This window comes from Pelmatolapia mariae, linkage group LG16_19, assembly GCF_036321145.2.
Source record: "Pelmatolapia mariae isolate MD_Pm_ZW linkage group LG16_19, Pm_UMD_F_2, whole genome shotgun sequence".
NCBI classification, from domain to species: domain Eukaryota; kingdom Metazoa; phylum Chordata; class Actinopteri; order Cichliformes; family Cichlidae; genus Pelmatolapia; species Pelmatolapia mariae.
Genome location: NC_086241.1, coordinates 27,326,974 through 27,348,950, shown reverse-complemented (window position 1 = coordinate 27,348,950; position 21,977 = coordinate 27,326,974). Strand labels below are relative to the sequence as shown.

General features: G+C 43.5%; 1 protein-coding gene across 2 annotated transcripts in view; it reads right to left on the bottom strand.

Annotated features, from left to right (window-relative positions):
• The window catches only part of mphosph8 (M-phase phosphoprotein 8), a 34,189-nt gene that overhangs the window by 10,499 nt on the left and 1,713 nt on the right, over window positions 1-21,977 (bottom strand). Inside the window, exons 3-9 of one of the 2 annotated variants that reach the window (XM_063497084.1) lie at window positions 20,779-21,789; window positions 20,489-20,585; window positions 18,258-18,506; window positions 18,004-18,126; window positions 17,622-17,710; window positions 13,156-15,376; window positions 7,979-11,617 (exon numbers count right to left, since the gene is read on the bottom strand). In XM_063497084.1, the coding sequence (XP_063353154.1) occupies window positions 10,299-11,617; window positions 13,156-15,376; window positions 17,622-17,710; window positions 18,004-18,126; window positions 18,258-18,506; window positions 20,489-20,585; window positions 20,779-21,789 (5,109 nt within the window). In that variant the 3' untranslated portion in view covers window positions 7,979-10,298. Of the gene's footprint in view, window positions 1-7,978; window positions 11,618-13,155; window positions 15,377-17,621; window positions 17,711-18,003; window positions 18,127-18,257; window positions 18,507-20,488; window positions 20,586-20,778; window positions 21,790-21,977 lie in introns of those variants that run through there. The other variant, XM_063497086.1, reaches the window with a different exon arrangement.

Below are 21,977 nucleotides of genomic sequence, written 5' to 3'. Positions count from 1 at the left end.
CTGCATTAAGCGGTGCGGCTCCGTAGCTCACCAAAGTCGTACTAAAACATTTTTTGACAGATTACTGAGCGCCGTGTACCACATAAAAACGGTTCGCGGTCAGTAAGCACAACCAGAATTCATACATAAGGTGCACTGTCGATTTTTGAGAAAATGAAAGGATTTGTCGTTAGCGCGGTTAGCTTGTTAGCACGGTTAGCTCGCTAACAAGTTGACGCCGTCCAGCCCCACGCACGGGGCGATCCGCGGTAACTCGTTAACGGAGATTTGCCGTGTTCATCTTGTCGTTGCCTGCAGGTGAAGCTATGGGGGAGGGGGTGTTGTGTTCCCTTTCAGTCGATTCACTCGGTACAACACATAAGTATGGGATATCACGCCCTTGCGTGTCCTGGCTGAAGAAACCTTTATTCACGCCTTTAAGGCAGATGACGTGTGATGACACGCGCACGGCCCCGCCTGCACATATAGCCGCTGTCATCACAGTCATCCCTCAGTTCTTACGCTCTTCACCTCGCTGAGAACACCTCTGCTGAGTTGGGCTAGCTAGCTGCTGCTAGTTAGCTCCGTTGTCTGCCGACTTGAACTTAGCTTAACTGCCCCTGTTGGTGTTAGCCTCCACCGCGCTGTTGGTGTGTAGGCTGCCCGCGGAGCGCTAATTTCAAGTTTTCCTGTGCAGCGTTTCGCTTTGCGTTTTGGAATGGACTCCAAACCGAAGCGAGCAAAGCAGAAATCTTCTGTTCGCCCCTGTCCTCAGGGATGCGGTTTCTCTTTGCACGACAGCGACCAGCACGATGCCTGCCCTGTCTGCCTGGGGATCGTCCACGCTAGGAGAGCGTTGACGAAGCCCGAAGCCTGTGCGTTTTGCCGCCAGCTCCGGCGCTCGACCCTGGAAAGACGGGTGACGTTTGTGGAAAAAGTGCTGGGACGCTCGGCTGTCGCACGGCATGACCCTCTCCTTTCCGAGTCTGGAGCCCCGGCTTCGTCTGAGTCCGAAGACGAGGATTTTCCGGTCGATGTCCCCGCAATTAGCTGGGCTGACCACATGGAATATGTTGACGGGTTAGCCGATGACGAGCCAGAACCATGCAGGAGCGCTGACGGGCTTCAGCCTGGGTTGAAGCCCGCCAGCGCTCCCCAGGAAGACGATGACGTGCTGGACATCGGCCTGGACATCCATGGTTTGTCGGAGGATGAGCAGGAGAGCTCATTGTCGGCCCAATGTGCCGCCGCTGCTGCGCCGGTCGGCCACGATGACACCTCTCTTTTCTCCCTGTTTCGCCGTGCTGCTGAGAAGCTGCAGGTGGACTGGCCCTCTCCTCCGCCAGCTCAGAAGCCGTCGCGATTCGCGGGTTTTTTCCTCCCACCGGAGCCTGCAATGGCCAAAAACTGCCTTCCCATGTTCCCAGACTTTGTCTGCGAGCTAACAGCATCATGGGACAAACCTCTGTCTACCCGCGTCACTGTGCCCGGCTATGGACAGTACATGGAGTTGGACTGCGCCGAGGGGGCTGGCTTAGCTAACCCACCCCCTATGGAGCCGTCTCTGGCTGCTTATCTGGCGCCGTCCCATAACCATGGTGTCGGCGGCCCCGCAACTCTGCCGTCCAAGCACTGCAGATTCTCTGCTTCGCAGCTGGAGAAGATTTATCGGGCTCAGGCCGGCACTGCTCGCGCCATGAGCTCCGTCACCATGCTCCAGACGTACCAGGCAATGTGCCTGGCGGAGCTCGGATCGCTGGTTCCTGATGACAGCCCGCTGGCACCTCTTCTTAACGAGGTCAGAGTCGCCAAAGATCACATCCTCCGTGCGTCTCGCTGTGCAGCGCTCTCCCTGGGCAGAGGGATGGCTTCGACAGTAGTGGCGCAGAGGCACCTGTGGCTGACCCTCTCTGACGTCTCGGATAGGGACAGAGCTGTATATCTGGACGCACCAGTGTCTGCGGCTGGGTTATTCGGACATTCACTTGAAGCCATTCAGGCTAGATTCGATCTGAGGAAGAAGCAGACAGAAGCTCTGCGCGACATCATCCCCAGACGTCAGCCGAAACCCAAGCCCGCAGTTAGCTCTCACAGGCACGCCGCTCCTCTGCCGACTGGCAAGAGATCGGCGCCCACTGCTGAAGTGGGTGTGCCGCCAGCGAGAGCACATCCTCCGGCCCGAGCTCCACGCCAGTCGGCCTGGAGCAAAGGCCCACCCTCGGGCCCCCAGCGGGACCCGACGCCCAGGAGGAAGAAGCCTCAGCCCTCCTAGCTGTGGTTTCGAGTGGAGAAGGGGTCCAGCAGCAGGGAGACGCTGCTTTTACCCCTCTGTTGCCGCACAAGAGGTGCCGCTTAAGTTCTGTTCAGGTTGTCAGCCCCAGAAGGCGCTGCACTTTCCTAACACTGTCTCCCAAGCACAAAACACCTGCACACAAAATGCCTCAGGTAACTCCCTGTTCAGGTGTGTTAAATGTTCAGGTGACCACATCGAGTGTTCCCGCTGTTTTTCATTGTTGTGCCGCAGAAAAGGTGCCTCCAACAAACTGTGTGAATGTACATGTTCCCATGTTACAATCAATAAAGAGTGTTGTTTATTCTCAAACAATCACAAATGCTCAGCCTGCGGGCAGAATGAGCCAGGTCAGGCAGGTGATGCAGTTCCCTGCAGACACACTGGGGGGCAGACACACTACGGTGCTGCAGGTCAGCTGGCTGGCTGCTCACTTCCCTCAGTGGCGCGATTGCGCCCCCTCTCCGTGGGTGCTGCGAACCGTTGCCATGGGTTACCGGTTGCAGTTCCGGGTCAAGCCGCCTCGTTTCCAAGGAGTCGTAAACACGACTGTCAACACCGAGGCGGCCATGATACTCAGAGAGGAAATAAAGGCGCTATTGCAGAAAAGAGCAATACGAGTGGTCCCCGCTTCGGAGACAAAGGTTGGTACAGCCGCTATTTTGTTGTTCCGAAAAGAGGGGGAGGGCTTCGTCCCATCCTCGACCTGCGAGTCTTGAACACGTATCTACGTACGTACAGGTTAAAGATGCTAACACTCAGACAGCTCTTGAATGCAGTCGGCCCGGGAGATTGGTTTGCGACAATCGATCTAACAGATGCTTATTTTCATGTGGCTATACACCCGAAACACAGGCAGTTTCTGAGGTTTGCATTCGAGGGCGTAGCCTACGAATACCTAGTGCTGCCGTTCGGGCTGTCGCTCGCTCCTCGCACCTTTACGAAATGTGCCGAGGCAGCGCTAGCGCCCCTCAGAGAGAGAGGCATCCGCATCTTAGCCTACCTAGACGACTGGGCTCTCACTGCTTGTTCCAGAGAGCAGGCGGAGACACAGCTGTCACTGGTTCTGTCACACTTTCAAAAGAGCTCGCTAATCCCGAGTCAGCAGATTTCTTTCCTCGGTTTGGAAATATGCTCGCTTTCCAGCCGCGCAAGTTTGTCGGATCACAGAGTGGCTGCGTTTCATCGCTGCCTCGCTCAGTTTCAGCTGGGACGCAGACTGCGTTTCCAGACGATATTACGCTTGTTGGGCATGATGGCATCTATGATCGCCGTAGTGCCACTTGGACTGTTAAAAATGAGAGCGTTTCAACGCTGGACTCTCTCTCACCGCCTGTGTGCATCGCGTCATCCCCGGAGGAGGCTGCCGCTAACCGCGTCTTGCATGCTAGCTCTCCGTCCTTGGAGGGAGCCCAGGCTGCTGCATCAGGGCTCTCGGATTGGGAGGGTGTTGTTTCGCAAGGTGGTGTCCACAGATGCTTCCCTAAGAGGGTGGGGAGCGCTGTGCAAGGGTGCATCAGTGAGAGGGATCTGGTCCGCAGCTCAGCGCCAGCTGCACATCAACCACTTAGAGCTGTTAGCAGTGTTCTTAGCTCTAAAGCATTTCCGTCCAGTCCTGGAGGGCCAGCATGTCTTAGTCAGGACGGACAATTCAACAGTGGTGTCTTACATAAACAGGCAGGGAGGAACACGCTCTCTTCCCCTGTTGAGGCTGTCTCGCTCTCTGCTGTTATGGTGCAGTGTTCATTTTCTGTCTCTGAGAGCCACCCATGTCCCGGGCCACCTGAACCTGGGGCCGGACCTTCTCTCCAGGGGGGGGTCCTCTGGTGAGAGAATGGAGGTTACACCCTTTAATAATCAGCCTGCTAGCAGCGAGTTCTTGGCAGCTTCCTCTCCGCAGGGATCTCCTCTCTCAGGCGGGAGGAGAAGTGTTTCATCCGCGCCCAGATCTGTGGCGCCTTCATGCTTACCTGCTGAGAGGCTAAACTTGATTGCTAAGGGTTTGCCACCTAGTGTGATAGCGACAATTCAGAGCGCTAGGGCCTCATCTACTAGAGGCTTGTACGCTTACAAATGGCGAGCCTTCGAGCAATGGTGCCAGGACCGCCACACTCTCCCATTTCAGTGCTCTATTGTGGATGTTTTGTCATTCCTGCAGGAGCTGCTGGATAAGGGCCTTTCATTTTCGACAATTAAGGTTTATTTAGCAGCTATATCTGCTTGTCATATTGGCTTTGACGGGGTGACACCAGGTGCACATCCCCTCGCCATACGTTTTCTGAAAGGAGTTCGCCGGCTGAGACCCGTGCTTAAGTCCAGTGTCCCTGCTTGGGACTTGTCTTTGGTGCTGGAGGCCCTTTGTAGCCCCCCGTTTGAACCTATTGAGTCTGTGGATATGAAATTTCTTTCATATAAGACTGCATTACTTCTCGCTTTGGCTTCGGCAAAGCGAGTGGGTGACCTTCATGCGCTGTCTGTGCATCCCGCCTGCACACAGTTTTCTCCTGATGGCCACAAGGTCGTATTGCGTCCAAATGCTGCCTATTTTCCCAAGATCATGCCTGCATCTTATAGCTCAATGGAGTTTGAGTTGCTGAGCTTTTGCTCCCCTCCTTTTGCATCTGAGGAGCAGAGGAGGATGCATTCTCTTTGTCCAGTGCGTGTGCTACGCACCTACATTGAGCACACTCAGAATGTGCGTTTATGTGACCAGCTGTTTGTCTGCTTCGCCAATCCAAATAGAGGTAGATCTCTGTCCAAACAGAGGCTGTCCCACTGGATTATAGAAGCTATCTCACTGGCATACAGCACCAGAGGTCTTGCTTTGCCCCACGGGGTGAGGGCTCATTCCACCAGGGGGATGGCAACCTCATGGGCTCTTTTTAAAGGGGTGCCTGTAGCTGATATTTGTGCGGCAGCTAGTTGGGCATCACCGCACACTTTTGTGCAGTTTTATCGGTTGGACGTTACAGCCCCTTCGGTGGCTCATACTGTCCTTTCTGCTGGGTCTACCACTCACTAAGGAAGTAGTGGCCCGATTCCGGTTCGGTGGCTGCTCTGCGGGACGTGTATATATGTCCCATACTTATGTGTTGTACCGAGTGAATCAACTGAAAGGGAACGAATAGTTATGTCTATAACTTCTGTTCCCTGAAGGAGAGGAACGAGGTACAACACAAGGTGGCCCCACTGAGCAGTTTGGCTCGGTGAAGAGCGGCTATCGAACTGAGGGATGACTGTGATGACAGCGGCTATATGTGCAGGCGGGGCCGTGCGCCATCACACGTCATCTGCCTTAAAGGCGTGAATAAAGGTTTCTTCAGCCAGGACACGCAAGGGCGTGATATCCCATACTTATGTGTTGTACCTCGTTCCTCTCCTTCAGGGAACAGAAGTTATAGACATAACTATTCGTTCAGTGAAGGAGAGGCGAGGCCCAGTAACGCAGCGTAGAGACAAAAATGGACGAAAGAGAGGCAAACTTGCGGCTCCACAAGTATAATTATAACGTAACATATACTATATCGATATAAACGATATTGTCACATCTTATATCTCGTATGAAAATATATCGATATTTTTAAAAAACTCGATATATCGCCCAGCTCTAGTGAGAACCACATTTACATATCTGCATGACAACAATAATAATCAATATTTACTATAAAAATGTATTTAGAAAACACTTAATACAGCCTGTTTACCAAAGTAGCCTTGAGATTCTAGGAATACGTCGACTTGTCATTGCACTGCTTTGGGAGATGAAATGTTTTGCATTTTTATACCATTACTTTTGCACAGAGTATAGATTCTTTTGACCCATATCTGGGTTCGTCTGCTGCTAGAACCACACACATCTACAACTACCTAAAGTCAGGCACTGAAACGTGTACAAGTGTAACTGGCTTGTGAGAATGAATTGGGCTTATTTGTTCTGACATTTTTTTTTTGGTAACTTTTTCATCAAATCAGCATTTACATGCAGCATGCACCTTGAGATTTTGTGGAGTTTCAGCTTTTTTTAATGCTGTTTAGCAATAGTTACTTTGCTGACATGTCGATCTCAGATATTGAACATGTGTAACATGTTTGCACGGCCACTTTAAACATCAAAGTATGTGACCAAGTATAATTTTACTGTTAGCATGAGTATAAAATAGTCTTGTTTATCAAATCAATACAGCTGCAAACCTTCACCCACTAAACAGGAAATCATTTAACACTTTTCAACAGTTTTCAAATTTTAAGCCAAGAAGCATTTTATTGTACAAGCAGAGTTTTGATATGAAGTATTAACTGAAGGCAACATAAAGACTAATACATAAAGTGCTTATACAACAGCAATAAAAGCAATGTAACTTCTACGCAGGGAAAAACATTAGTTTTGCAACATTAAACAACAATGGTAGTGTCTGAACAATCATTTGTATACCATTCACAGATTCATCTTCCAAATACAGCTGTACAGGTCCTTCTCAAAAAAATTAGCATATTGTGATAAAGTTCATTATTTTCTGTAATGTACTGATAAACATTAGAATTTCATATATTTTAGATTCATTACACACAACTGAAGTAGTTCAAGCCTTTCGTTGTTTTAATATTGATGATTTTGGCATACATAACTCATGAAAACCCAAAATTCCTGTTTCAAAAAATTAGCATATCATGAAAAGGTTCTCTAAACGAGCTATTAACCTAACCATCTGAATCAACGAATTAACTCTAAACACCTGCAAAAGATTCCTGAGGCTTTTAAAAACTCCCAGCCTGGTTCATTACTCAAAACTGCAATCATGGGTAAGACTGCCGACCTGACTGCTGTCCAGAAGGCCATCATTGACGCCCTCAAGCAAGAGGGTAAGACACAGAAAGAAATTTCTGAACGAATGGGCTGTTCCCAGAGTGCTGTATCAAGGCACCTCAGTGGGAAGTCTGTGGGAAGGAAAAAGTGTGGCAGAAAACGCTGCACAACGAGAAGAGGTGACTGGACCCTGAGGAAGATTGTGGAGAAGAACCGATTCCAGACCTTGGGGGACCTGCGGAAGAAGTCGACTGAGTCTGGAGTAGAAACATCCAGAGCCACCGTGTACAGACGTGTGCAGGAAATGGGCTACAGGTGCCGCATTCCCCAGGTCAAGCCACTTTTGAACCACAAACAGCGGCAGAAGCGCCTGACCTGGGCTACAGAGAAGCAGCACTGGACTGTTGCTCAGTGGTCCAAAGTACTTTTTTCGGATGAAAGCAACTTTTGCATGTCATTCGGAAATCAAGGTGCCAGAGTCTGGAGGAAGACTGGGGAGAGGGAAATGCCAAAATGCCTGAAGTCCAGTGTCAAGTACCCACAGTCAGTGATGGTCTGGGGTGCCATGTCAGCTGCCGGTGTTGGTCCACTGTGTTTTATCAAGCGCAGGGTCAATGCAGCTAGCTATCAGGAGATTTTGGAGCACTTCATGCTTCCATCTGCTGAAAAGCTTTATGGAGATGAAGATTTCATTTTTCAGCACGACCTGGCACCTGCTCACAGTGCCAAAACCACTGGTAAATGGTTTACTGACCATGGTATTACTGTGCTCAATTGGCCTGCCAACTCTCCTGACCTGAACCCCATAGAGAATCTGTGGGATATTGTGAAGAGAAAGTTGAGAGACGCAAGACCCAACACTCTGGATGAGCTTAAGGCCGCTATCGAAGCATCCTGGGCCTCCATAACACCTCAGCAGTGCCACAGGCTGATTGCCTCCATGCCACGCCGCATTGAAGCAGTCATTTCTGCAAAAGGATTCCCGACCAAGTATTGAGTGCATAACTGAACATAATTATTTGAAGGTTGACTTTTTTTGTATCAAAAACACTTTTCTTTTATTGGTTGGATGAAATATGCTAATTTTTTGAGATAGGAATTTTGGGTTTTCATGAGTTATGTATGCCAAAATCATCAATATTACAACAACGAAAGGCTTGAACTACTTCAGTTGTGTGTAATGAATCTAAAATATATGAAAGTCTAATGTTTATCAGTACATTACAGGAAATAATGAACTTTATCACAATATGCTAATTTTTTGAGAAGGACTTGTATATGTAACTACTGGTATACACTGTAACACAGATGTACCCTTTTTAACAAGGAGGCAACAACACAGGAAAGGCGTGATGAAAATCACATGGCAATGTGCTATCTAACCTGGCCGTGTAACCTATCGCAGTCAGTCTTATGTGTGTCCAACACTAATAGCTTTGGTATGAAAGGGCGAACACTGGTTTCTTAAAAACAGGTTCACTACAGCTACTATTGATCTTAACAGAAAAGCTTTCAAATGTGAATGAAAGCAGCAATGCTGTCCAGTCTTTGAATATTTACTGGTAAAAATGACTCAAGATTAAATTTTCTTTGCAAATGTCCTGACTATGGCATCTACAAAGTTGACTGACCTAAATAACAGATCATCAACACCACAACTCTTGTTGAATGTCCAGTCTGAAAGAAGCAACACACTGAACATGAGGAAGTGCTTCACTAATTTTTTTTTTTTTTAACTGAAATGTGATCATTTTGTTTAGTCATTAGTCTTCAAACCTGTATCCATCACTCTGGGCTGAACTAACCAAGCCACAAATTCCTCCTTAAAATGAAATGCGAAATATACTTAGAAACCGTAAACAGAAACGAACATCCTCATCCTCTGTCTAATGTCTGCTAGACAATTATGCATACAGTATATTGCCAAAAGTATTCGGTTACCCATCCAAATATTCCAATCGCTTCCACGGCCACAGGTGTGCAAAAACAAGCACCTAGGCATGCTGCTTCTGCAGGTATTATGACAAAGTGGAAGCCAGTGGGAACGACAGCAACCCAGCCATAAGGCAATTTGTTCTTGGCAACTGGATATTAATGTTATAAACATCTAGAAAATAAAAACATACTATAAAGTAATGTAAATGAGTCAAATGTAGTGTATTTTAACTAAAATTAGAGTACACTAAATACAATTAAATGCTAAAATGCTATACACAGTCACTGTATGGGTATAGAAAAATACAACACACCTTTTAGGCAGATTGTTAAAGATAAAGATAACAAAGGATAATAATAGATAAGTATTAAGTGGATCTTTAAAGAAAGAAAGTGCTTTTTATATTTCAGCTATAGATATACACACAGCTCCTAATTCTCTATTATCAGCAAGGAAGGTATATCATTACTGCTGCAAGCTATCTACAATATATGCTACTGGCTAAAGCAGGAATATAGTACACCTGGGCTTGTTTGGGTAAACGGCAAAGTAAATCTATCACGCTGGACGGTTTCACTGCAAAGGTTTGCTGGTAGGCTTTTGATTTCTAATCACCAAAACACATTAAAAAATGCTACTAAAATTGATACAGGCAGTAAGACGGATGCATAAAGTACATGTCAAAGACAAGTAAAAATCCCCCTGTAAACGCCCAGTCAGAGGCCATCTTTGCTCTAAAATGGGCTGCCCTGTCCACAGTGGAGGTGGGATTTCCAAACAACTCTTGGTGTTATCATTTTTACAACTACAGTGTGGGAAAGCATATTTGGGTGGCACTACTTGTCACCCAAAGATGATTTCACTAGTGAAACATTACAGGCAAAAATGAGGTTCAAGTCTGCTAAACGATCACAAAACTCAATTAGAATATTTCCTAGAGACAACCTGACAGTGTTAGATAGTATATGCATTCTAAGCTTATTTTCTTGTAAGCCAAAGCTACAGTACAAACATCCCTAATTCCACCCATTTAGTGTATATTTGTGCAATTGATTGCTTAATTTATACTTGAATGTGATCCGGGATACTCTGGGGTCTTTAATTTGAAGAATAAAAGGGCTGCCTATAAATGTCTTGTGGCTATTGACACCAAGACTGAACGATGGTATGTTACACTAATTTCCATCAGTTTAATTTTTATACCTTATACAAATTGAGGTAAAGTGATGTCCCTCTCACATCTAAGACCTCGCTGATAACGTGTGGTTATACTGCATGTCAAATAACGTTTACAGGGACAGATAAACAGGACCATCCCACTCAGAGTTTGAATTATGAGTCTCTGGATCTTGTCCTCCACTTTGTTTGGATGCAACAGTATGACCTCTTCTTTTGAGTGACTGAATAGAATTATGTACAAAATATTTGACCTCCCTCCATGTTCTGCTGCTTAAGGCAGGTTCAGCAGCTAAACATGCATCGCAGTCCTTTTTGCCCGGCACTTTTACCAGCTTACAGAAGTCTCCAAGCTGTCGCCTCACTGCTGCCTGTTCTTCCTCACTCCACAACCTTTTGTTTCTTTTTTGAGGCTTGACAGCTGGATTGATTCGTTTTCCTGCAGAAGACACAGGCGGATTTTCAGGTACCACCGGACTTCTGTCAGAAAGACTGGGTCCGTGGATTGTTGGGACAACCTGTGCGGCTGCAGGGCCCCTCGATGGGCTTAAGGGGTAAGGTGGTGAACTTGAATGATTTAGAGGTGTAAACGAAGACATAATAGGCCTAATTCCATCATTAAGTGTTGAGAATGCATTGACCATTGGAGAACTTATAGTATTTAACTGTGTGAATGTAGGAACCATTGAGGTACTTGGAGTATTAAGAGAGGTAAACGAAGGAATCATTTGTGACGTTGTAGTGTCCTGTGGTACATACACAGAAGGAGGTGGCATGTTTGTAGCATTCTGTGTATATGAAGGAGACAATGGCATAATTCTGCTGTTTTCTGAAGTGTATGGAGGAGGCATTAGGGCATTTGTAGTGTTGTGTGGAGTAAATGTAGGAACAACTTGCGTATCAGTAGCATTCAATGGTGTGAAAGTAGAAATCAATGGTTGACTTGTATGGACCATATCTGTACTAGATGAGCACAAGGATGCGTAACTTGAAGTAATCTCTTGGCAGAATGGTGATGCATCTCCCAAGTTGGCTGCTGGTGGTGGCGGCATTGTCATGCAACAACTTGAACTTTCTCTCAAGTTATCTGGGTCGACTGCTATCATAGTACACACAGTGCTTGTGTCTTCCAAAGTTGTCTTTGTGGTTTGGACTCCAGCTTTTGATCTCTTTGGATTCAAAACATTAAGGTTCCCCTCAGACTTCTGTATGTTATTTCTCCTACGTATTGTCTGTAGCGTGTTGTGTACATAGTTTTTAACGTCTGTCCAAGATCTTCCTCCGAGATCTGGCTCAGCAGCTATGCAAGCATTGCACTCCTTTTTGCCCGGAACCTTCATCCTTGTGATAAATTCACTCAAGTAACGTTTCACTGCAGCCTGCTCATTCTCACTCCAAGGTCTTCTTTTTAAAGCAGGTTTCTGTGCAGTTCCTAAAATGACAAATATTGAGAATCACTGCTACGCAAGAGATAGAATCTTTATCCAATTTAGAATGCAGTTTTAAATTTTTTGTTTTTGCTTTATTGAACCTGGTAAAATTTCTGATCAAGACCTTGTAATAGAGTACAGGGTGGGCCATTTATATGGATACACCGTAATAACATGGGAATGGTTGGTGATATTAAAGTCCTGTTTGTGGCACATTAGTATATGTGAGGGGGCAAACTCCTCAAGATGGGTGGTGACCATGGTGGCCATTTAGAAGTCGGCCATCTTGGATACAACTTTTGTTTTTTTCAATAGGAAGAGGGCCATGTGACACATCAAACTTATTGGTAATGTCACAAGAAAAACAATGGTGTGCTTGGTTTCAACGTAACTTTATTCTTTCATGAGTTATTTACAAGTTTCTCTTTGTTCACAGCCATTGACATGTCGAAGAGGTTAACACGGGAGGAGTGGATCGAAATTGTGTTGATATCTGGTGAACGCAGTAACCGGGTCATTGCAGCAGATTTCAATGCAAGACACGCTACGAGACCACCCATCTCCCATGCTACAGTTAGCAAACTGCTTGCTAAGTTTCGTGAATGGTGAAGTTAACAAACAAAACCACCTCTATTGGTCTGACACTAACCCACATTGGATGGATCCCTCCAAGACTGTTGGAACAACAAAAGTGATGGTTTGGTGTGGTATATGGGGTACAACGATAGTGGGTCCATTTTTCATCAATGGAAACCTCAAGGCCACTGGATATTTGAAATTGCTACATGATGATGTGTTTCCCTCTTTGTGCACTGAAGCTGGCACGTTCCCTGAGTTTTTCCAGCAAGATGGTGCACCAGCACATTATGGGTGCCAGGTCCGAGCATTCCTAGATGAACAGTTTCCTGGAAAGTGGATTGGTCGTCGTGGGCCAGTTGAATGGCCCCCAAGGTCTCCCGATCTGACCCCCTTAGACTTTTATCTTTGGGGTCATCTGAAGGCAATTGTCTATGGTGTGAAGATACGAGATGTGCAGCACCTGAAACTACGGATACTGGATGCCTGTGCTGGCATTTCTCCTGCGGTGTTGCTATCAGTGTGTGAAGAGTGGGAGAAGAGGTTTGCATTGACAATCCAACACAATGGGCAGCACATTAAACACATTTTATAAGTGGTCAGAAACTTGTAAATAATTCATGAAAGAATAAAGTTACGTTGAAACCAAGCACACCACTGTTTTTCTTGTGACATTACCAATAAGTTTGATGTGTCACATGGCCCTCTTCCTATTGAAAAAACAAAAGTTGTATCCAAGATGGCCGACTTCTAAATGGCCACCATGGTCACCACCCATCTTGAGGAGTTTGCCCCCTCACATATACTAATGTGCCACAAACAGGACTTTAATATCACCAACCATTCCCATGTTATTATGGTGTATCCATATAAATGGCCCACCCTGTACAAAGGTCAAGAACAAAGTAAATTGACTCAGAGAGCAGCTATCAGCTATATTTTGATAGATTAAAAAGGTACTTACCATCTTTTGCACTGCTGACTGGAAGTGATGGCAGCGTTCGATCCATCTTGAGCAGCTGTTTGCTCACTTCCTCTAGCTGGGATGCGTTTTTTAAGAGTCTGTAACACTCCTGGCTGCTCTTTCCCAACAACTTGGCCACTTGATCCAGTTCATATTCACTAAGGCTCATTAACTGCCAGGAGCTGGCAATTTGCTCTCTTAATGACGAGGAAAGAAGTGCTTCTGGGTTTTTAACTCCACATTCCATTGCAGCCCGTCGGAAACAATCCAATGCTCGGATGAAGGATGGACCTTCAGTCCGTGCAAAAAGGTATGGGTTTGTTTTTGACACACCTGCTCGTTCTCTATTTTCAACAAGCAAGTCAATAGACAAAACCATGCGTTCTGTTAAAAGAACCAGCATGTTCCTTCCATACTGACCTTCTAATTCCAACCTGGTCAAAGCGGAACCAAGTTCTAGCTCCAATTTTGTGCTTTTCCTTATTTGATCTGCAGAGGGCACAAATATTCCTTTGCTCTTTCTCTGAATGTAAGTTTGCAAAAGCAGTCTACCAATATTTCCTACCCTTCCTCTGTTGAACAGACAGACGTCAGCTAAAGTTGCTTCACTGAGCTTTTTCCACGTTGACAAACTAGGACTTTCTTTCAGCTCCTTTCTGGCTTCGTCTCCTTCCTCTGTGATAAACCTGTGAAGTTTCATCAAGTCTTCTGTCACAGTTGATTTGTCCACTTCCACTTTCTTGACTTCTTGCTTTAGAGAGGAGGCAAGTGTTTTGCGAGAAAAACACTCATTCCATTTTGTATCAAGAAGTTGTATGAATTTTTTCACTTCGCTTTCTGATTCACTGTCCTCCGTCATGCGACTCTCACCAAAAGCAATTTCTGCAGCTCGTTTCAAAGAGTATCCAATCTTCGTGACAAGGGAAATGCTTTTAAACTTACTGGAACTGGGGTCAAATCCACTAATCCTTTTGACCCCTTGAACAGCTAATTCAAATCGGGATGGCAGACATATTTCATGCAAGTACTTTACACTCCTGTCCAGCTCATTTACGGCAAGCACAAATCTCCCCAGTTCCCTCATTTTTTGTGCAATGTAAGCAAACTGAGACTTGTCATGCTCATATTTAACAGACAATGCATTGCCATATTTACAAATAAGCGGGTCATTTCTGATATGCCTCGAGATGTCATCTTGATGCATGATGTGGATGATTTCCTCACAGCCTCCAGTTAAGAACTCTGACATTGGAAGCAGCCGGGAGGCAGCACTGTGACCTCTCGTTCTTTTTGTTTTCTCAGAAGATTTCTCGTCTCCTTTTCTAGCTTTACATGACCTTTCGTGTCTCCATAAATCAGTTTTGCGATAAAATGCAAAACAATGTTGACAAGGTAAGAAGTCACGAACTGATATGCTGGGTTTCTTGACCTGTTTCTTGGTCACAATTTCCCCCTCGCCACTTTTAAGAACTTGGCAATTATGTTCATAATCTCCTCTATTGCGAATTTGATCAAGCAATGTCTGTCTGACTTTGGAGCCTTTTGGAAAGTGTATTGCATGGGCAACATCCGTTTCCTCCGCATGTTTCCTTTCCAAATGCTTTGCAAGTTGAGTGAAAGCCATTTTGCAGTATAAACAGAAGTGTTTCTTGCATGACTCTTTCTTCTCTTCATCCAATACGCAAGGTGTCATTTGATGCAATTTCTTGCAAGTCCTTAGACTTGATCTTGTCGGTTCTCTCTTTTCCACAGTTTTTGTGCAGCGCCGTAATCTTTTAACCATTTCTTTCGTACTTGATACAGATAGAACCATATCTGTAATACCTGCCCCTACGTCTCCTGGCTCGTCGCCTGAGTCATTTGCTTGCTTTAGGTTTTGTTTATTTGACAGCACTTGATCCGAATGATCAAAATTCAAACTAATTTTACTTGACAAACCACCCATTGTGTCATCTGACGTCTCATTGTCTTCTCCATCCTTTTGGTCTTCCTTTCCTTGACTTTTCTGCTTGGTAGAACCGAATGCTGTGTTTTCTGATTCAGTAATGTCCTCATCATTTTTTTGATCATCCGAATCTTGTGGGATATTTTCTTTTGCAGTGCCTGCTTCATTTCTTGCACTGTCAGTGTTAGAAGTCAATCTAAGAGCATCACTCGAACTTCTCTCTTCAATCAAGTTCCTCTCTCCTTCAAATGACTTCTTCTCACCAATAGTACTCGCCTGTAAAAGAACAAGTATATGTAAGACTCAGAGCCAAATCAGATCCCATGAATAATTGTGGTAAATTTGAAACACAGACTCTTGGAAAAAATGTAGAAGGGGATGCTTAAATTTGTTTTTAATTTTGGTAGATAAATGGTTCTGACATTTTTTTAATCATTCATATATTTTTATACTCCTGTTTTAGCACATCAGCACCACGGCAATGCCCCCAACCAAGATCCAGGCCCATTCAAACAAGAGTCAATGTGATGGCCCAAGGTTTAGTAACAAAACTCCCTCCTGACACCTCAAGTCTCAAGTACAAAAACCACATGTGACCCATTCAAGTATAGTTAATGGCTTTATTGGATCAAGCAGCGTTTCGACATCATAAATATCTAACCAAGTATATGTAGTAATGGGGTGTTTGATGAAATGCTACATGAAGAAAACAGAATGTGCACTGACACTAGACCTACATCCCTGGTTTGAAATAAACAAATAATTAAAGATAAATTTTGGCTGGGCATACCAGTATTTTTACAGAGCTCACTCGTAATATAACACATCATGGCTTCAGAACCAGGCCAGGTACAAAGTAAAATATGTTAATACCATGTCCAGCCATTCACATAATAACAGTCACTATGAATTTTGTCATTTATGCTTTCAAATGTTTGATTTAAAAGAAAATGTAATAAATGGTGGCTACAGGTGCATGCTGCGCATATTGTGTTATGGTAATGATGATGATACATATTCTGAAAGCATACATTATGTACCTGATTCAAAGAGTTCATCTTGTCCAAGTGCTTCATGTCTTCGGTGTCTTCAATCACTGGCTTGTTCACTGCAATGTAAAATGATATCACAGTCTCTAAGGTGCACACATTACAATTTACATAGCAATTAATGACTGTTGGGTCTAAGTTAGCACAAATTTAAAGATCCATTTTAGAATTCAAAATAGTGCAGATTGGTGGTAGATAGGATTGCATGCATCGAGATTTTAACCACATAAAATACAACTTCATTAACAATAACAATAATTTATATACACTTATAATGGCTCTCTGTCCTACTGAGCCTTGAATTAAGATGGTAAATTAAATAGAAATGCTCCTGAACTTGCTGAAAATACCCAGGAATAAGAGTTAATTTAATCACATCCACCTCTGTCATATTCTTTCTACTGTAATACTGTAGTTCAATCTGAAAGTACATAACATGGCTCTGTAACTCAAAGCTACACAAGTATAATTCAGCTTTAAAACCCTACTAATTACAACAGTGTAGGTTCTGCTATATAAGAAAACTTTTATATTATACTTTATAGTATTACACTAGCATTTCAAACAAGCCATATTTATGTTTAACAGCATTTGAGACCACATCCTTACCTGGCTTTGTTGCAGAAGGTGCTTGGAGTTCAAGAAAACATCTCAAGGAGTTGGATCATTGGCGGACATTAAAAAGTAAAGTCTTTGGATGCGGATCTTGAAGAAAAGATTACTTGGAGCACAATACGAAAAACAAAATTGTTCTTCCATCTAAAAGCGATGTATAGTTTTATCATTAGGATGCTTCAGACGCGTTGGGATAAGCTATTTTTTTCACGTTTTCTCATCAATATTTTCTTTTACTGCTGATTTACTAAAACATTTGAAATATCGGATACAAACTTATTATTGTAAAAGACAGGGAAAATTGTTAGTTTATAAGTAGCAGTTTTATGTCATAATAAACATCTTTTTGATATTTTGTAAGAAGGGTAAAGCCTGTGCTCAACAAAGCTAATATTAGTTTATATGTTAAACACTGTTTAAAGTGTCAAATATGCTTTTAACGATGGTTATGCCTAATGTTTTCCATTTTCCATTTATTTAAAACAATGGTTCTTCTTTCGTAAAACCAAATGTAATTCTGATGCAATGCTAATTATGCATTTGTAACTAGGGGAACTATAGGGAAAATATTAATGTCTATAAGTGTCATATGTGACAGACATAGCGTGATAGACCATAGTCACCAACTGAATTCATATATATTTTTAATAACAGTGCAATCCCTTCAAAACACACACGCACACACTCACTCTTGGGGCCAACCAAGGTGCAAGCTGTGGAATTCTTTAAAATGTGTTTGTGTCTTAGATTTGAGTGCTCAGAGTCTTGAGATATATAAAAATCAAAAATATATTGAAGTAGGGCAGAAACTAGCGAGGAAATAAACAGACAGCTGGGTAATGTTTATTAGAACATACCTCTTGGTCCAGATTGTAGTCCTCTTTGGAATTAAGTGCCAGTTTTACAGCCATGTAATCTCCACTTTTTACAGCATCTCGCAACTCATCTGACAAAAACAGGTGAGGAACAAATGAAGTTTAGAGAAAGTGGACATTTATAGATCTCAAGCTCATTTAAAAATTAAAAATCCTCCTTAAAAAAAAATGATGTGACCTACTGTGGACACAGAATTCTTTTTATTACATTCACGGACATAAAACCGTTTTTCTCTATGTTTTTGGTAAACTGCACTCAGAACGAATAATTTGGATGGTAAACAAGTTGTGGTTTTCTCATGGCTTGTTGCAACTAAAAGCAAAAGTCTTCTAAATACCAAGATAGTCATAAGGAAACACTCACTTGGTGACAAAGGTGGACCTGACAAGATTTCATCCTCTCCATTAAGATGTTTCTGGAAATCATCCAGAGTCATCCAGTCCAGATTAAGGTCCATTCCTAGACTCAAAGTGGCCTGGCCCTTGTCTGTAAAACACACAATGCAGAGATCATCAACTGGGATTTCACTCAGAAAATAAATCTAAAATCAATGCATTTGACAAGTGAAGTGTGAATGTCATATTTGGAGGCATTTGTTTAGCCAATCAGAAACATACCAGATTTGTCAGTGCCCTCTGGTGGGTCCTGGGTATCATCACATGCCATAAAGAGTCTAGGCTCACTGTCCTCCCTTTTCTTTCTCCTGTCGTCAGAAGGGGTTCTCCGCTCCCAGCTTTGCCGCTGTGGTTCATCTGTCTTATCCCTACGCTCCCGGGTATCATCTCCAGGCTTCGATTTTGCCACAGATTCCTCTTCCCGCTCCTCGGTGTCCAGGCTGAAGCCATAACTCTGAACTGGTCGGGAAACTGACATTGAGGGTGGCAGACAAGATGAAAATACTTTTTGAACAACGTGTCATAAAAATCTAAGACATCAAAAAAAACAGCTTGTTCTTTTATTGTTCCTATTAGGAGTAGACCTAATACTCACTTATAACCCTGGCCATATGTTGGAATAGAAGAAAAAAAGGTTGGAAATCTCAGGAAAGCCCATACATGTCAATTTAAAGAATAAAAACGTGCAAACATGGAGAGTGTGTGCGTTTGTGTATACGCACTCAAATGCTCTTGTTGCAGTTCCTGGTTTTATGCAAGTTTGCTAACAAAGAACTACAGTCTGTCACATTTAATTAAAAATACTAATAATGAATGAGCTAAACATAGCTATTTGTAAGCTATTTGTGATTACTCTGATCGTCACCAAGTCCTGAGATTCCTGTCAATCACTGCGACACACATTCCTGACACATTTTGTCTTCAGAATTAGAGAGCTGGTCAGCAGACGAACTATATAAAATACACAATAATAAATAAAATAATATCTTTTGATTGTTTGACAGATCAAATATTTGACCAACACATCTGATTTTAAAGAAAAGACGTTTCTAATGCTGCATGTTATGCTCCTGACATGCAGCAATGTGTTACATTTACTTTAAATCTTTTTACAATACAAGGAGATGCTGGATGATACTTTTTAATGACAAAATACTGCTAATTTAAACCCTTTTTCTATGATGACCATTTATACAGCACAGTTCTTTGTGTTCATTAAAAGGCAAACTACACCCTGGCATAAAACACTCGGGGAGGAAGGGGTTAAAGATGCAAAGACATGTAGACTTTGTTTTCACACACCATAGTCTATCATAGCTCTAGGTTTACATTTCTGTGATCTGCTCTCATCTGGGGCATGTACTATGAAGCAAGTTTAACATATTCAGGATCTATTTTCCTCATCTGGCTTCACTTACAGCAATCCCACTAAGAATTCACTCGAAGATGATTATCAACTCGATGGGGATTCCTAATATGGCTATAAGCATGTTCACATAAAAGTGGTGCTGTTGGCATCACAGCACCAATTACAAGCATTGAATTAGCCTGCTGATAGCAGAGCAGCTGATTTTACAAAGGAAGGATAAAAACATAATATTAGAAAATATCAAGAGGTGAGACACAGGATAGAGACTGAAAGCAACACAGCTGCTGTAGATAAATAAGAGGTGTGTTTGAAGGGAGCAGTTTAGTATTAAATGTGCTGTTTGAAGGTGCTTTGGTCACAAAGACCTGAAAAGACTATATATATTGATAACGTTTAGCTTATTTGAAGGCAGAAGAAAAAAAAGCTGGCAAAAATGCTGACTTTGTAACTTAACAGAGTATCACAGCTGTGTCATTAAGACACGGGAGAATCTGACAGATTACAGTTTTTATTCCATTCAAGTAATGTTTATATGTGCTTAAGGCAATTTTAGCTTTATTCAGTCAGTTGCAGTATGGTGGCATTTAATGGTCTGAGAGCAGTGCTTGTATAAATCCCCCCCCCCTTTTTTTTTCATTGCTTGCAGCAAACAGAAAAAGAATAAAGCTGCCTCTAAGAATCTATATTAGTCACTAATGCTCATCAGGGAAAGACAAATGCTTTAGGTGCTCTTACAAAGTTTTAGACTATGATTACTATCCGTGCACTGGAGTCTCAGCGATCTCGCAGGAATGGTGACACCATTTTCTGGAGAACTGACTGATTGGTATATGGTGGTATTTTATACCCTGGTATAAAAATTAACCATCTATTTGGGTTAAACCCTCACAGGCCTCTGGAAGACAGAGCTGTTATTAGAGTTTTATTGTAGGGCAGTAACCTCCTTGGCCCTTTAAGGTTAATTTTTGGAGACCGAATAGCAACTAGTATTTTTTCCTGTCATGGATAAGGTCCTTTATGTCCAGCGGGATTTGTCTGAAGCCACATTGTGTTAATCTGATTTAAGTTCAAGTTTCATGCATACCATCTGATTGCTTGGTCCTCTCCGTCTTCTCCGGCTCTTGTTTCTGAACAGGAGACTCTTTGGTTGTTTTGGGAATCTTCTCAATTTTTCCCAATACCTAAGTGTTGGGACAAAACACAACAACAACAAACTGTTAACACGCTGTATTTCTTTTTTAGAGGAAAACCTCTGAGCAGCATATCCTGTTTAAAATAGCAAAGAACATCATCTGAAAGATCACGTTGTGTTTTATTTTGGTTCCATTTATGAAATACTGGATGACAAAGTTAAAATAGAAATAAAGTATACACCTTTGTGGGTTTGCTGCTGCTCTTCTCTGTGGTGGGCTGGTTCCTGCGGGGGGCGCGATCCTTGGCCTCGCAGTTTAACAGGAACTTTTCGAAAAGGTTAGTTGAACCTGTGGTGTCCTTCTGTCCCAATATCTCGTCCTTGGTAACCTCCTCCTCCTTACTCTTGGTGACACCAACAGCTGTAACAGAGGACGAGGACGACGAGGACGATGTAGATGGGACTTTGGGTGGTGCAGACGCGCTCTCCTGCCCTTTGCTCTTTGCTTTCTTATGTAGGGTGGAGTTGTCACTGGAGTCTGATTGTAGCGCAGTATCCTCTTTTGCTTTATGACTCTTCAGTTTTTGGAGGCTGCTTTCTTTCTGAGCAGAATCTGTCTTTTTGTTCTTTTTGTCGTGGATAAGGTCCTTTATACCCTGCAGCTTTACTTCCCACTTCCCCTTTTTTTGTCTGGACTTGTCGTCCAAACTGGCTTTTTCCACCGATTTTGTTAAAGTCTCAGTTGATGCGGAATCGTCCATTTGGGACTCTGACGGGCCTTCGCTCACGTCATCTTCCAGCGGAGCAGCGGCCTCATCTTCAGAGGTTTCGATCTTCCTCTCTTTCTTCCCCTTCTTTTTCCTCCCATCGTCACCCTTTTCTTTTTTATGCTTCCCTCCCTCTTTTCCCTTTTCCTTTCTGTGTTTCTTGGAGGGAACAGGGTCATCCTCTTCCTCTTCCGATTCAACCACACGTTTTTTTGATTCAGTCTTTCTCTCCTTGGGTGGAGAGCTTGGGGTTGGGGCTCTGCCTTCTTCCTCATCGGTTTCTGGTGCTGGTAGGGGCCTAAACTCTTCTTTCCGCTTGTCCTTCTTCTTCTTCTTTTTTTCCTTAAGATGCGATTCTTCTTCCTCCTCCTCTTCCCGGACTTTCTTCTTCTTTTTCTTCTTGACGGGTGCCTCCGTTGGTCGGTCTTTGTCGCTGTCACTTTCCGAGTCAGCATCAAACACGTCACTCTTTGGAGGCAGTGGTTTCTAAAGAGAGAACGGGAAGGGAAATGTAACATTTTGGTAATAGATATTACTTTTTGACCTTCTGACTTAAGGCTCTATAATAGTTTTTCATAAGCAATTAGAGGTCAATAATGCTGCCAACAACATTTTGCCCCTTCATTTTCAAAACGATGTCCAGACAGGTGGGAAAATAACATCGATAATAATCT